Source organism: Heloderma suspectum, chromosome 1, assembly GCF_057233095.1.
Source record: "Heloderma suspectum isolate Gila_16-S chromosome 1, 16-S_ref, whole genome shotgun sequence".
In the NCBI taxonomy this organism is placed as follows: Eukaryota; Metazoa; Chordata; class Lepidosauria; order Squamata; family Helodermatidae; genus Heloderma; species Heloderma suspectum.
Window position 1 is genome coordinate 112,184,603 of NC_139458.1, and position 17,284 is coordinate 112,201,886.

The following is a 17,284-nucleotide window of genomic DNA, read 5'->3' on the forward strand; positions in this document are numbered from 1 at the left end:
AAGACTACCAGGAATGTGAAAAATATTGAGATCATGTCCTGATAACTGTATACTCACACTCTAAGCTAAAATCATATATTTGACCATAACAGAGCATTCCTCTGGGCATCAGATGCTGGAGCACTCTGAGAACCCAATCCCCGCTGGCAAGACCCAGGCAGGGCAGGAGGAAGAACTGAGACATTTTCGCCTCCTGTTCCTCCTTAAAGAGCATTTAGAGCTAGACCGGACCCCAAGCCTGTGTTGCTTGCTTACCCGGCAGTGAGCAGGAATGGGAATGGAGAGTTTTGTGGAATCAGCAGAGCCATGGCCTCTCCGCTCCCTCCGTGCTCGCTGGCACACCCCTTTCCACCATCCCCATGTTCGTCTGAGGCCGCAGCACTGGCCTTAGAAGAGGAGCTTCCATGGAGCTTTCCATGGCAGGTAGGGGTGGGGGGGAATCCCCACTCAGATCCCCCCCAAAGGTAGTACGGTCCTGTGGCGGCGGGGGGGAATCCTATGATGCCCTCCCAGGGGCCATAGGATTGCTCAGTAAATGTGTTAGCAGTTGGGCTGCTAAGCTATGAAAAAAATGACAACAGTATGCTTAGTTCTGTTTAAGAAGTGGTGGTTCTTTTTACTCTTCCTTACTGAAGAAACGTTGGCCAGAACCAACTTATACATGTTAAACTGATTGTTTTCGTGTAGTCTCTCAACTCCCCCCCGCCCCAAAGGCACAGAAATTTTAACGATATGTCAGTCATACCTGGACAACCACAACTTGAATAGACACATGATCTGGCAGCCTGATTGGGGCCCGAAAGTACTGTGATAACGCAACCAAAAGGTGTAGTATTGCAACTAGACTTTTGGCATGGACAGCTGAAATAGATTAAGAACTCAAGTTATGCAAGACAAATTAAAAGAAATATTTATTTTCACATGCAGTGCCCCCTTTCCTAACTATAAGGGATATTTTATCCTTTAGCGTCTCTGTCCACTAGAGATGGGTACTTTCCTCTAACTGTTTCTCTTTCCTGTCATAAATCAACTGGTCCTATGAAAACAACTAAACCAACAATATTCCTCACGTTAGATTTTGTTGCACGCCTAGATTCCTTTGGCTTGAAAGATGGAAATCTAAGCTTTATTCAAAAGGCAGATTTTATTATACAGCTGTATTAAGTACTATCTATGTACTCACTGTGCTGTTCCTTTATCCTCGCTATTCCAGTGTCGATTTATGAACTAAGAGAAGGATATTTTTGTATTCATAACATGCACTTAATTCATTTTTAAGTGTCACAATGTCTACAGGAAGATGAATGAGCCTATTTAGCCTGTACCCTTGAGCAATAACTTACTAAACTGTATGACTCAAGCATTCCTCATGAACTTGTTAAGAGTTCTTGTTACTGTAGCTTATTCACAGCAGGTTTTGTACGTGTAGTTAACGCTAACAAGGCTGCAAGATATCAAAAGACTTACTGTAGGAAACTTTTAATCCACGACCAAATGCCTAGCATCAAAGGAAATAATTTGCAACTATTCTACAGAAGTAGCTGTCTTATTATTGTTTTCCTGTGTCTAAGTTATCGCTGAATTCTCAAGCACTGTTCTAAAACATTTGATTTTAGGCATGTTATTGACCACATTTTCAGCTTTAGGTTGCCCACATCTCACTGCACAAGCAAAGTAGCAGAAGAACTAATGAGACAGGGGTGTCGTTGGATGAGAGGCCACCTGGGCACAGGCCCTGGATCTTTTTTGAGCTGTGCCCCGGATCTTTTAAGCTGTCCTGTAATTTTTTTACATTTTCCCATTGCCTTGCATTGGAAAATAGAAACGGCCATAATTTCTTTAGTTTGTATGATAAATAAATGACATTTGGAACCTGGTAGCCCCCATGGAGCTGATTGAACTTGCCAAATTTCAGGCAGTTTGGTCTAGTGGTTTATGTGCTAGTCACAGGTAATATTTACTATTTTCAAGAAAATCTGTACAAGCAAAGAGCTATAATTTTTTTGTGCTTCCACATAAGTGCATGGAATTTAGGGACCTGGCAGCCTCTCTGGAGCTGACTGAACCTGCCAAATGTCAGACAAGTCCAGTGGCTTTTGTGCTAACCACGCATAAATTTTCCTTTTCTCAAAGACTAAAACAAAAAGTAAAAATTGTCAAGCCAGACAGGGGATTAGAGATCCTAATCAGAAGGTGTTTAAGGTGACCATTACAAGGTCGCTATCCCTAATCTCTGGTGGAGGTTTTTTGTTTTTTTTTGAGGTGCAAAAAACCTCTCTCCCTCTACTTTTCTGCTCTTGCATGACCACTGTTGGGAGCTTGCTTGCAATTAAATTTGGAAGAGGGAGATGGAAGGGAAGAAAGAGTTCCATGTCAAATACCGGTATTTCACACAGCATCTGATTTCCCTGCCTCAAACTGGAATCTTTGGCTTCTGCAGAAGTTTAGAAGCTTCAGTACAGCAAAGGATCCCATCAGCCTCCACAAACGTCTTCTCCCCCTCCACTTTAATTTCTCCTAAATAGCTGTAGGACTTGAATTATTCCAAAAGGATGGTTAGGACTATGTGGTGTCATGATTGAGGAACTGCTGAGGCTTTTAAATAGGGTCTAGAGATTTTCCAGAAGCTAGAAAAAGCTCTCAGCCACCTCACCTCATAAAGTTAATGTAAGTACATGCAATCCTTGCAAACCCTCCACAGCCTCCTAAATTCCTCTTAAGTACTACCTCTATGAAAGGAGCCACTTGGCTTAGGGAATTGTCTCTATCCCCACCCCCACCCACGCCCTATTTCCAATCACCATTCTTCTTTTATTCTTCCCTCCTCTATCCTGTCCTTTCTTTCTCTTTTTTATTCCACACAGGGCATACCTTGGGGAATTCTTAAAGAGAATTCTCTTCCATGGGCATGAGAAGTTCTGAACTGTATTTGACTTTATACAAGCAGACAAGAGGGTTGGTTTTTCTCCTTCCCACTCAAGTCTTTGAGAAAAGTGGGTTCACATGGTTGCAGAGAAACAAATCTGGGACTGTTTTGTCTGTCAGTTGCCACTGTTTTAACCCCCAGTGAATAGAGGACAAAGCACAGGCTATTCCAGTATACAAATGTAATAATTAAATAATAAATAATAAAGACTCCCCAGTGGTGGTGACCTGCAAGGTCTATGCAATGTTTGTTTTCCTGCCTGAGATCATGGCCTACACTTAAAACAAGTGCAAGTTGATCACGCTGGTGGAAGAAAAAGTAGGAGGACTGAAGCGGCAAGTGTTGACCCGCCAGGGAATAAGAGAGCATGAAGAGTTCTTGGACAGAACGGTGGAGCTACAAAAGCAAAGTGAAGAACAGAAGCTAGAACAGCAACAGCAAGCTGAGGCAGAAGAGGAAACTGCTGAGGTGACAAAAAATGAAGTAGAGGATACTCCTTGGAAAAGGGTGACAGTTAGGAGCAGAAGAACTAGAAGCCACTCTGAACCAGTGGAACTATGGAACTGTTTCCAGGTACTTGAGGATGAGACTGGAGGACAGCCTGCAGAGGAAGAATTACAGGTGAACCTTCATGAGAGCGATCAAGAGGCTGAAGGTCAGTCAAACAGAGGCAATGATACCAAGGCCTACAAGAACAAGAAGGGAAGAGTAGCAGTAGTGGGAGACTCCTTGCTGCATGGGATCGGAACCCAAGTATGTTCGAAAACTCATGGACTCGCCAGGTATGCGGTCTCCCGGGAGGATGGATTAGAGATGTGACTGAAGGGTTGCCTACACTCATAAAGCCCACTGACAGGTATCCCTTTCTTCTCATCCATGTGGGAACAAATTATACCACCAAGCAGAGCTATGAAGAAATCAAGTCAGACTTTGAAACTTTGGGAAGGAAACTCAAGAACTTTGGGGCCCAGATACGTTTTCTCATCCATCCTTCCAGTAGTTAGAAGAGGGATAGAAAGGGAAAGAAAAATACTCCGGGTGAGTGGAACTGACGTGACAGATTGGATTCTGGGACCACAGCTACACTTCCTGGAAGCTGAACTGCTGGCAAGGGATGGGTTGCACTTCACAAAGGCTGGGAAAAATGTGTTTGGCCACAGCATGAAGAATTTCATCAGGAGGGTTTTAAACTGAATCCTACAGGGAAGGGAGATTTAATGGGGGTAATAACAGACGAAGGCTCATGCACCACAGTGGAGAGAACAGCTCAAACAGTGCCCAGTAATAGTCTTCAGAAACATGTAGGATGAAAGCCAGACTATAAAGCACATGGTCTTTGATGTCTATATACTAATGCCCAGAGTATGGGAAACAAGCAGAATGAACTTGAACTCTTCATACAGGAGGGAAATTATGACTTGATAGGTGTAACTGAAACTTCGTGGGATGACTCCGATGACTGGAATACAACAACTGAAGGATATAACTTGTTCAAAAAGAACAGGAGGAACAGAAAAGGAGGTGGAGTTGCACTATGTTAAAAATACATATTTCTGCACAGAAATACAGGAGGATGGGCTTGGTAGCCCCATCGAGAGCATCTGGGTTAAAATAAATGGAGCAAAGAATAAAATGAACCTGTTGGTCGGAGTCTACTACTGGCCACCCAATCAAGGAGAAGACAAGGATGAAACTTTTGAAAAGCAAATTGCTAATGTTTCAAGAAAGCATGATGTAGTAGTAATGAGGGACTTCAATATCCCCAATATTTGTTGGGAGACAAAGTCTGCAAAACATGACCCCTCCAAGACATTCCTCACTTGTGTGGTGGATAACTTTCTCCTACAGAAAGTAGAGGAAGGAATTAGAGGATTGGCTATCCTTGACTTGATCCTAACCAACAGAGATGACTTAGTGGATAAAGTAGCAGTTACGGGAACTCTGGGGGAAAGTGACCACGTTATACTTGAGTTCTAGGTTCTAAAGGAAGCAAAAGCCGAGTTTAGCCAAACACATACCCTGAATTTTAGGAAAGCCAACTGTAATAAACTCAGAACAATGATAAGTAAGGTCCCATGGTGAGCGACTCTAACGAGAAAAGGAGTCCAAGATGGGTGGGAGTTTTAAAAAAAAGGAAATTCTAAAGGCACAATTCCAACAAGAAAAAAAAGGTGGAAGACAACAGAAGAAGCCAATGTGGCTTCACAAAAAGCTTAGAGATGACCTGAAAACAAAAAAGCACATGTATAGGAAATGGAAGGAAGGCCAAGAGACAAAGGAAGAGTACAGGCAGGTAGCACAGAATTGCAGGGGTGGCATCAGGAAGGCCAAAGCTGAGAACGAGCTGAGCTTAGTGAGGAATGCTAAAAGAAACAAAAAGGCTTTCTTCAGATACATGCATAGTAAAAGACAGAGGAAAGAAATGGTGGTTCAACTATTAAATAAGAATGGCAAAATTTTAACAGGTGACAAAGGAAAGGCAGAGGTGCTCAATTCCTACTTTGGCTCAGTCTTCTCCCAGAATAGGGTCTAGAACCCCCCTGGCAAAGGCGAAATAAAGGCTGAAGGGGCAGGATTGCAGCTTCAGATTGATAGGTCAAGGAACACATAATTACTTTTAATGAGTTCAAATCTCCAGGGCCAGATGAATTGCATCCTAGATTAAAAAAGGAACTGGCAGAAGAGCTCTCAGAACCACTGTCTATTATCTTTGAGAAATCATGGAGGATGGGTGAAGTGCCAGATGTCTGGAGGAGGGCTAATATTGTCCCTGTCTTCAAAAAGGGCAAAAAAGAAAAACCTGGGAACTACAGACCAATTAGTATGACATCAATCCCTGGGAAAATTATGGAGCAGATGATAAAGGAATCCATCTGTAAGCCCCTTGAAAACGATGAAGTGATTACTCGAAGCCAATATGGATTTGCCAAGAACAAATCTTGCCAGACGAATATGCGCTCATTTTTTGATCAGGTAACCTCCCTTGTGGACTGTGGCAATGCTGTGGACAAAATATACCTCGACTTCAGCAAAGCTTTCGACAAAGTGCCCCATGATATCCTGATGATCAAAGTAGCTAAAAGTGGGCTAGACGAAACAACTATCAGGTGGATCCATAGTTGGCTACAGAATCGGACTCAAAGAGTGCTTATCAATGGGATCTTCTCAAGCTGGGGAGTGGTAACGAGCGGGGTACCGCAGGGCTCAGTCCTGGACACAGTGCTCTTCAACATTTTTATTAATGACTTGGAGGAGGAGGTGCAGGGAATGCTGATCAAATTTGCAGATGACACAAAATTGGGTGGGATAGCTAATACCCTGGAAGACAGAAACAAAGTTCAAAATGATCTTGATAGGCTGGACTGCTGGGCAGAAAACAACAGAATGAACTTTAATAGGGATAAATGCCAAGTTCTGCACCTAGGAAAAAGAAACCAAATGCACAGTTACAAGATGGAGGATACCTGGCTCAACAATACTACAAGCAAGAAGGATCTTGGAATTGTTGTCCATCACAAGCTGAATATGAGCAATGTGATGCGGCTGCAAAAAAGGCAATTAATGCTCTTTTGGGCTGCATTAATAGAAATACAGCTTCCAAATCCCGTGAAGTACTAGTTCCCTCTACTCAGCACTGGTTAGGCCTCATCTGGAGTACTGTGTCCAGTTTAAGAACACAGTTTAAGAAGGATGCAGACAAACTGGAGAGGGTTCAGAGGAGGGCAACAAAGGTGATCAGGGGACAGGAAACAAAGCCCTACGAGGAGAGATTGAAAGAACTGGGATGTTTAGCCTTGAGAAGAGAAGACTGAGGGGAGATATGATAGTGCTCTTCAAGTACTTGAAAGCTTGTCACAGATAGGAAGGCCAGGATCTCTTTCCATCATCCCAGAGTGCAGGACATGGAATAATGGGCTCAAGTTACAGGAAGCCAGATTCTGTCTGAATATCAGGAAAAACTTCCTGACTCTTAGAGCAATACAGCAATGGAACGATTTACCTAGGGAGGTGGTGGGCTCTCCCACACTGGAGGCATTCCAGTTGAGGCTGGACAGCCATCTGTCAGGGATGCTTTGACTTGGATTCCTGCATTGAGCAGGGGGTTGGACTCAATGGTCTTGTAGGCCCTTTCCAACCCTACTATTCTGTGATTCTAGGTCCCAGATGGGAAATTCTCTCTGCTGTGCAGAGCGAGAGAAGGAGTGCAGAAGCCAGTGGCTGCTATTGCTCATCCTCGGCAGAGCTGTGTCAGGGTTAGCAGCTGGGCCCTGCCCAGGATGCTGGGGCCTCAATAGCTGCCAGAGGATGTTGACCCTGGATGGCAGTCCTGGATGAAACAGCTAGTAGTAAAACAACATATCCCTGAATATGAAATCACATATGCCTATTTCTCTTTCTGCTGTGAACCAGTCTTGAGTATCCTTGTATAGAAAAGTGGGATATATATTACTAGGAATGGAAGACATAATCCTACATACATAATTTTTCTTATTTATAGTTTCTACAAATCTCATAGGGAGCTGCAACAGAAACAAAACAAAGAAAACACTCTACCAGGTTTAGGGAAATCAATCCCTGCCATGTGCATATGGAGCCCTTGCACAATACTGTGCATGCACAACAAACTTAAATATTCAGCCTTTTAAGAAATCCATCATAGTACTTTGTGTATGCTTGTCAATGGTAGCTACATTACTAACTATGTAGTAATGTAGTAATTATCGATATGTTTGTACACATTAAATCGCAATTTTAGATGTAAATTGGATGCACACTTGCACATTGCTGAATCTCCTTCTAGTTAGGAGTACATTCTAGCTTTTGTCTAATTTCACAGATTTTACAAAATGCAATAGGAAAATGTAACTTTTGACATCATCAGTAAGTGAAAATTCCACTGCAAAATGCATAACTCACAGTCAACATTCCATTTGATGCTCCTTGGAGGAAGTTTAAGGGTTTCATTGATCTTTTCAAGTACTGTCTGTAGCTTCTGTTTCTGAGCTATTTCAGACTGGGTGACTTCAGCAACATTGAGTTTCTCACTCTCAAGCTTCTCTGAAGTGATAATGGAAGAAAAAGCAGCAAGTCCACACCTCAATTCCATGCACCAAGTGCAGTGTGAAGACATTCTGTTCTGCATACCACAATGGATTTTCTGTAGAAAAGTAGTCTGAAGTTTCAGAATTAACTAACAATGATTTCTCTAGCCCTGGACACGTTTGTCTTCCATTACAGATCTCTGTTTTTTCTAGCAAAGCACAATACTGCCAACCCATTTTCCATTTATTTCTCTTAAATATTATACTCAGCACTATTAAAAACACAGTATTTGCCAATGAGGGCCATACATGACACCATTCAGAATTCAATGGTATTCAGCATGTTGTTTCCACCAACCATGATCTTAAATCAGGATGTCCTCATTGAGCTTTTTGCAGTGGCTGGGAATGGGGGGAGATCCACAAGTGGATCTCCTCCACCAGGGCTGGAGCTCTGCTTCTGGCTCTGCAGCATCCCATAGTGCCTCAAATGCTGTCTAGGGGCCATAGGATTGTTCTGTTAGTATACATAAATAGAAGTGTGATAGAAACATGTTGGAAATTGTTGCTAGAATCTTTGGGGAAATTATAAATAACTAAGCATAGTGGGCAACCTTTTTTTTTGTCAAGTGCCACACTGTCTCATGGGTAATCTGTCAGAGGCCTCATGTCAGCAGGGGGTGGGGCCGAAGCCAGTGGTGGGCAGGCCCAGAGCCAAAAGTGGGTGGGTCACCCCTTTTCTTTTTCTCTCTCAGTCACCCCTTTTCTTTCTCTTTCTGCTACCCTCTTTTCTCTCTCTTCCTCTTCCTTCCTGCCCAGCAGGGTGTCAGGAAAGGGCGAGATTGCTTTTGCCAGAGGTCTGAACTGATCATATGCAGAGGGCTTTTGAAATTAGGCTGAGGGCCTCATGAAATTAGGCTGTGGACCACATGTGGCCCTCTTGCCACAGGTTGCCCACTCCTGGTCTACAAGAACATTATATTAAAATATTATGTTAAAGTGGAGGTTCTGGAATACCAAATTTATTTATTTGTTATCACCCAGCAGTATTAGATAGATGGATGATCAAATATCCTAGTTTTGGAGCTAGACTTGATTATTCTATCACTGAGATTTATCCCTTGATAGAAAGAAAGAAAGAAAGAAAGAAAGAAAGAAAGAAAGAAAATCTTCTTACAGATTCTATCCTGAAAGTGTAAGATAAACAGAGGAATAGTTTAAGATTAGATATATCCCCGCTAACGTCATATATAGTATACTAGAAAGTGCTGTTTAAATGGGAGTATCCTGAAGTCCATTGATTATATGCAACTAACTGCAAATAAGCAACCCACACAATGACAATGTCTCCAACAGTGCACATAAAATTACTTCTTACCAAAGAGTTTCTGCAGTACTTGTCCATCATACAGGTCTTCAGCTAGGTCTTTTACAATGATTCTTTCTCCCACTAACACATCATTAATCCAGTCAATTAGCACCTGTGCAAAAGACAGCATTTTAGTAATACTACACAAGTACAATCCCAAATACATATGTGGTATCGGAACAAGCATAGCTTTGGAAACAATAGAAAAACTCGAAATAGTTCACCAAACGTGCGATGAATCAAGAAGTAATTGATGTGAATTTAGAAGAAGAAGAAATCAGAGGAATTAAAAAGAATACGTATATGTTGAAGGCATTAATGCATATGAATGAGAGCTTATGTGCATATTATGTATATATTACATTAGGGCAAATTAATTTGCTCTATAAAGCAGGAGTGTGCAACCTGCGCTAGACCGCTCCCTGCTTGAGCAGGGAGAGAACAACACTTTGAAAGCACAGATCTGGTAAGATCTGCACTTCCAAAGCCTTCCCTGTTTGGGTGGGGAAAACGCAATGTGTGTGTGTGTGTGTGTGTGTGTGTAAGTAAAACAAACATAAAACTAGGATGGCACCACTAGCAGGCAAAAAAGAGGAAAAAAACTCCCCATGTCAGAAATGTATTCCACGCCCAACACGTTTCAGAGAGAAATCCTTCCTCAGCAACAATTCTGAAATACAAGGAACACTGTCGTGATTCCAGTGAAATGCATAACAAATACATTTATTTTTTAGTACCTGGACTTTTTTCTTCTTTTTTGCCTCTGTGTGTGTGTGTGTGTGTGTGTGTGTGAGAGAGAGAGAGAGAGAGAGACAGACAGACAGATCAATAGCCATTGCCTAAAGATAGGCTTACAGCTACTTAAAGATAAACACACAAGTTAAACACACACAGAGATAAAAAACACACACAACTAAAATGTAATGGCTGAAATCCAGAGCACAGTTAAATGCACCTAATTCTGATTGAATTCAATACAATTTAAGCACAATTAAGCTAGACTGAAGATTTAATTTATATGATACAAAACAGGTGTTTTTAAGAATGTCCACCACACACACCCTCAGTGAACACTATGGCTTGGATCTTATCTTTTAGCTCTCTTTACTAAACCAGAGTTGCGCTCATGGAAAGGGTTCACGGGGCCGGATCAGATGTCGAGTGCAACAGGACTTCCTCGTCCTCTTTTCTTCTCTGCTGGCCCCTGCATGGCCACAAAATCTGCCCTGGAGGGTCCTCCAACTCTCCAGAGCATATGGTGGGGGGCACTGCAAGCTGCAGGGCAAAGAGGAAATCTGTTTTACCAGCAGTTTTCCTGCCCCAGTGGAAGACACCGTTGGATCCAACTCATGGAATCAAAAGTTAGGATCTAAGCCTGTAATTTTGGATGGAGACACACATGTTGATATCAAATATATTGTAAGCACCTGGAAGCTCAGTATGGCGGAAAAAACTATTTTCCATTTTGTGCAATGTGGCCCTCAGAAGCAACCTAAATTATCTTAGTAGAAAGGGCTCGTGAATAGTAGGATTGTTTTAGTTCTTAATTGCACTGTTGGCAGAATATTTACTGTACAGAATGAGAAAGAACAGTCCCGTTCTGATTTCAGCAGCGTTGGTATTTTACCTGATTTTTCTGGTAAAACATCAGGAAAAGCTTCCTGACTGTTAGAGCAATACGACAATGGAACCCATTACCTAGGGAGGTGGTGGGCTCTCCCACACTGGAGGCACTCAAGACGAGGCTGGACAGCCATCTGTCAGGGATGCTCTGACTTGGATTCCTGCACTGAGCAGGGGCTTAGACTCGATGGCCTTGTAGGTCCCTTCCAACCCTACTATTCTATGATTCTATGATTCTTCCTTCCACTTCAAAACTCACTAACACTAGATTCAGGCGAAATGCTAACAACCCATTCATATCATGGAGTCCTATCATGATGTGCAAGCTTTCTTCCCACTGATATAGACCATTGTGTACAGGCAAAAGGGCTATTGCCAGACACGACAATGTCCATCACATGAGCTGAAACTTAACAGTCCTGCTGAAAACTTCCTTAGCCAATTTAACGAATAAAGATGTACTCATGGAAAGGGTGCTCCTGTGCCCACTTATTTGAGGTGGAGGTGAGTTTTGGTGATTCTACCTTCCCTCTAGAGCAGAGAAGGTGGGCAACCTATTTTCATTGTGGGGGGGGGGGCGGATTGCCCCACTGGACCAAGCCAGCAGGCCAGATGACATCATGAGGTGCGGTCCCGCATCAAAGCTCCTCCCATGATGTCATCGTACACCACCCACTTCTTTTTCTTTCTCCATGCAGGGAGAGGCACAAAATTCTATGTCTCTCCCTGCATGGAGCACCAACTCCTGAACAGGGTGTGAGTGGGGCAGGAAGGAGCTCAGCTGGTGGACTGGGTCCTGCAAGCCCCAGCTGAATAGCACATCTCTTTCTAGACCCACTCGCATCCTAATCAGCAGGAGGTGACTCAGCTGGCGTTTGCAGGCTGCCCTCCCCTGTGCTTCCACAATTGAATTCACTTCCACAACATGTAATGATAGCCACCAATTTGGATGGCTTTAAAAGGGGATTGGGCAAATTCATGGAGTATAAGGCTAATTGATGGCTATTAGTCCTGATGGCTGGGTGCTACCTCCAGCATCAGAGGCAGAATGCCTATGTACACCAGTTGCTGGGGAGCATGGGCAGGAGGGTGCCATTGCACTCAGGTCCTGCTTGTGGGTTTGCCGTGGGCAGCTGGTTGGCTACCGTGTAAACAGAATGCTGGACTAGATGGACCCTTGGTCTGATCCAGCAGGGCTCTTCTTATGTTCTTATAGATTCCTGAAAATCTGTTTGGGAGAGTTGGGTGACTTTCCAAAATAGGGAGAGTGGTGCAGGGAGGACAAAAAATTGGAAAAAAATTGCTTGCCCTCGCCCAGCCCATTCTGTTAGTGGAAGCCTCTGCTGGATCAAAGACCCTTCCATTCATGTAAGGGCACCTTTGTATCCAACTCATAATCTTTTCAATTTAATTTTTTTAATTGTTCCTCTTCTTTGCTTTCCCCATTTTGTTTGTGTGGACATGGTCCCCCCCCCCCCCGGAGTTTTACATCAAATATATAAAATAGCATTATCTACCTAAGGCATTGCAATATGGCAGGTTTAAAATTTAAATAAACAGGCAGAGTTATAATGAAAACATATATTGGAATACAAACTTGGAAGAATCCCCATCACTATTTGAGCAAGTGAAACTGAAATACTTTCTTTTCCCTCTGCATCCTGAAGAATAAGATTCTCCCAAGCCAGTTCTGAAAAATGCAACTTGTTTGCTCTTCTCTTGTTGGCAGCAGTTTTGGTTTCTACTGTATAAATCTGAATAGCACCATTGCTGTGAGGGTTTTGTGTGTTTGTTCTATATTAGTTCGCTTGTTTTTTATCTTGTACATAGCCTTAAAGGTAAGGTAAAGGTGTCCCCAACCAGTCGTGTCCGACTCTAGGGTGTGGTGCTCATCTCCATTTCTAAGCCGAAGAGCCAGCGCTGTCCGAAGACGCTTCCGTGGTCATGTGGCCGGCATGACTGAACACCAAGGTGCACGGAATGCTGTTACCTTTCCCGCTGAAGTGGTACCTATTTATCTACTTGTAATTTCTTGCTTTTGAACTGCTAGGTTGGCAGGAGCTGGGACTGAAGACGGGAGCTCACTCCGTCACGCAGCACTCAGGTCTCGAAATGCTGTCCTGCCGACCTTCCGGTCTGCAGTTCAGCGTCTTAACCACTAAGCCACCGCCTTAGAGACCCTGATAAGAGTGAAATGACCCTTATATAATAAATAAACACCCAGCCCACTTAGAAATGAAGATAGATTAAAAAGTAGTGTACGGACCGTTCAACACTAAGTCTGTGGTCCTCAAACCATTTTCTCTTAAGGAAGCCTATGCGCCACAGGCCAATTGTTCCAGAAGACAGAGAATATGTTTTTCAAGTAAAGGATGTGTGGAGGTGGTGGAGAAAGGTGGGTTGGATCTGGTCTACTGGCAATACATAGCCAGTAAAGATAAACACAGAAGTGGTACTATGAATCACAGCTTAATTGATTTTGTTTTTATAAAAGAGTTTGGAAGCATTTATATAATTACCTTCATCAGCTCTTGTAGTTTTGGGTCACTCCGTGAATTGGGATCAATCATTGTTCGGACTTCATTTTCCTCTTTAGGAAAAAAATATTGGAGAAAAATATATAGATACCCATTACAAAGAAGGTACAACTTATGACATTTTGTTTACATTTAGGTTAAGGAAAAATATTATTTCAAATTACCTAGCATAGTATCTTCAGGATCTAGTTCAAAAGGAATTGGACTGAGTGGTAAGTTAATGGCATTTATTCCTTCTTCTTGTAGTTCAGACACTGAAGGGGGAAAAGAAAATAGTTTAGTGAAATTTGTCTTATTTTTTTCCCCTAGGTGTTACTTTCTTAACGCCTTTCAATAGCGGTAAGGACATGAACTAAAAGCCTAATTTCCACATTTCTGGATTGATAGCTGTGTTAGTCTACTGAAGCAAGAATAACAAAATCTTGTGGCACTTTAAAGACTAACAGATTTATTAGGGCATAAGCCAGCCTTTCCTAGCCTCCAGATAGTGCTATACTACAATTCCCACCATGATGTAATGGGAATTGTAGTCCAACACATCTGGAGAGCACCAGGTTGTGGAAGGTTGGAACAAGCTTTCACAGACTACAGTCCACTCCTCCATCAGATGCATCAAGTGTTATCCTGTGTTATAGGTACATATACGCATGCTTGGGGAGGATTGTAAAAAGTGCGCTTAGAAGGAAATGAAGTGCACAAAGTACAGGCAGTGACAATCATGTTATTAACAGCCATTCACAAAATAGTTGTACTGAAATAATCATGCAAAAAATGTGTGTGTCCATATATAAACTGAATCTGCCAAACGGTATATATTGTGAATTCATCCTAATATCCCTTGTCTTCACTATGTTACCCTATTCAAGATGCAATACAACACCTGTAGCCACAGGAGGCATGGAAATAACATTAAGGGCTTTCGTTCTGAGGTAGAACACATTCTTTGCATACAAAAGGTACCAGGTTCAACCCCTTGAATCTCCAACTAGGAGAGCTACTTTTTGTACAAACGTTTTGGCTCTCAGGGCTGCATTGGGCAGCACCAGGGGGCCACACATGTGTGCAAACATATACCCATACACACACATACTGCTGAGGTGGGAGGGAGGCTCCTTCAGCGGCTGCTGCAGGGTTACCCAGCTGAGGAGGAGGCTTTAGCCTCCCCCCCCCCCATCCTCCTGTCAAGTCTGGCTGGCATTGCTGCTTTTGTGCTGCCAATCACATGAAAAACACATGTTCAGTTGGAGCCATTTCTGTTCCAACTACTTCTAGTCCACATGGCCTAGCAAATTCAGCACCAGGAAAGGAGCTATCATCATGCCTAAGCAGTGACAGTAGCTCTGAAATGGAAGTGCTAACAGGTACAAGCTATTGTTACTCCTAGGAATGAGATCTGGAGGCAACGATAGTTCTTAAAAACAAAGCTGGCTGGGTGATCATGCATGCTACTTGAGCCTATTTGGAAATGATGGATCAGGCAGCATCCCATTTACAGCAAACACAAGCCCCCTTCACACGTTCATTGTGTGAAGGGTCCTTGTGTCTGAAAAGGGGGAGCCACCCTGACTCCTGCACATTGAGCATGCTTGTCTGTGTAGGTGAAGCCTACCAGCTCACATGGAAGTATACGCACATAGGCGTCATCTATGGAGATATCAGATGTGGAACTGGGAAAGGGGACAGTCCCAGTGGCATAGTCCTCTTGCCTTTTTGTATCCATGGAGCCCCTTCATGCAGTTAACACATTTAGAGGGCTTCTGTCTTTGCACCAGAGGAAAAACAGACCAGCTGACCCTAATTTGATGAAGCTGATCTAAAACATGCAGAATACAAAAACAACAACAACTACTACTACTACTCTATGCTGAAGCAACTATTTTTAGCTTCTCTCTTAACGAGAAGATCCAGGAATACAAGGTCAGAAGCCTACAATATGAAATCTAAACAAGTGAACCACATTTTTCCCTTGAATAATGCATAGGGACAAGTCCCCTTAAAGTCTCTGGAAAGTGATGAGTCTATCAGAAGGCACAAATCCTGCTGCCCACAAGGTTTAAATTAGCTTAATTCCTTTAGTATATGCTGACTTGTGCTCCATACTACTTTTTATTAGACCTTTTTCATATATTTTGATACTGACTTCTATTTCCCTAAACCAGTGATTTCCAAACTTTCTACCTTGAAGGCTTACCGTCACTTTATTTCACATTACCAGAGATGAGAAAGGAGGGGAAGCTGCTGTTAATGACCTACACCTCCTAAGCAGCTACAGTTATCTTCTTCTTTTAAGGAGCAGTTCCTCATTTCTTCTGGCAGTAGCTGATCTTGCCCGACTAGGCAAAGGCAGCTGCCAACAGAGGAGGCAAGATATATTTCAGAACCTTTGTAAATATGATTTGTCTTGTTTATGTACTGGCTATAATGTATTTACTATCTACTTAATGACAGTTCTATACCAATGTAACTGTGGATTTTAGCTTACACTACAGTTACTAATATGAAGTGGGCCTCCCTAATGAGTTGCAGACAGCTGCTGGAACTATGAACAGAAAAAGATAATATAGCCACAACATGGGTATTTAAACATATTATTGTGCATTTCTGCTACCAAAAGCAACAAGATGGTCTAATACTACTGGTATCGACAATAGCTGGTGGCTATACTTGCATTAACTTCATGTCATCTGGATAAGTCACATGCGCTGCAGTGCTTATCACTATCAAAGCAATAAGACAAGTTTGGTTACAATGCGACAACATGCCTGAATTTGACCCATATAATCCTTTATATTAAACATTATAAATATAGGATAATCCAGGATTAAGACATGGATAGAAAACCTTTGGTTTTGATAGAATGGGCTAACACTGGTATAACTGCTTTGCAGGACCTGATGAAAGAGGCCATTATTTAGTTACTATCTGAAGAACTATGTGAGAAATGACATTTAATAATGAAGGCTATATAGCAATATATGCAACTTTATCATTTACCGATTCAAAAAATTCAACCCAGAAATAGGTGCAATCTCTGAAATATTTGTTGTGATAATGGAGTTGATCTACAATTTCATTTAAAATACTATCTATAAGGTACTAAAGATTAGTCAAATCATTTATTTAGATGAGCTACAAAAATGGATAACAAGATTCTATATTAAATGTATTGGTTAATTGTTCAGTCTGTCACTGGACTAAAACTTCTACAAGGAACACTGATGTTTTGTCTATTACTAGACTACATTACAATTAAAAAAAATAATTATATACTGACACAGGCTGGCGTTACATTACTCTAAGGTTTCGATGACACACGTTATCAAACTATCCTACTGGGATGCCATTTTGGCAAGATGTATTTGGAGATTCCAGTTGTACACGGCACGCTATTTGTTCCTTTTCTTTTATGCATGTGATAGTTGGAGTGTTTACCATATGAGCAGCAGGTGCAGCTGTGGCTGAATCATAGATTTCTAGTGGCCGAAAGGAGAAACTGGAAAACCACAATTTCTCCAGATGCAAAATGGATTAGTGAAGTGCCTGTCTTGGCCTCATGAGAAACAAAAAGGAAATTGTAAGAGTGGCGTAACCTCTTCTTGATAAAATTTGGGAAGCTCATTATGATTGCTGTCCTTCCTCCAAAGGCAGCAATAGTTTATTTGGTCTTTGTTCAGTACAGAAAGTAAGAACGTAAGAAGGAGCCCAGCCAGATCAGACCAAAGGCCAATCTAATCCAGCATTCTCTTCTCAAACTGGCCAACCAGATGCCCCTCGGAAGCTCACAAAC

General features: G+C 42.2%; 1 protein-coding gene across 1 annotated transcript in view; it reads right to left on the minus strand.

Moving 5' to 3' along the window:
* The window catches only part of PARVA (parvin alpha), a 115,548-nt gene that overhangs the window by 33,180 nt on the left and 65,084 nt on the right, over positions 1–17,284 (minus strand). Inside the window, exons 2-6 of the mRNA XM_084853951.1 lie at positions 13,662–13,751; positions 13,480–13,550; positions 9,347–9,449; positions 7,844–7,984; positions 746–861 (exon numbers count right to left, since the gene is read on the minus strand). Coding sequence (XP_084710077.1) covers positions 746–861; positions 7,844–7,984; positions 9,347–9,449; positions 13,480–13,550; positions 13,662–13,751 — 521 coding nt within the window. The remainder of the gene's footprint in view (positions 1–745; positions 862–7,843; positions 7,985–9,346; positions 9,450–13,479; positions 13,551–13,661; positions 13,752–17,284) is intronic.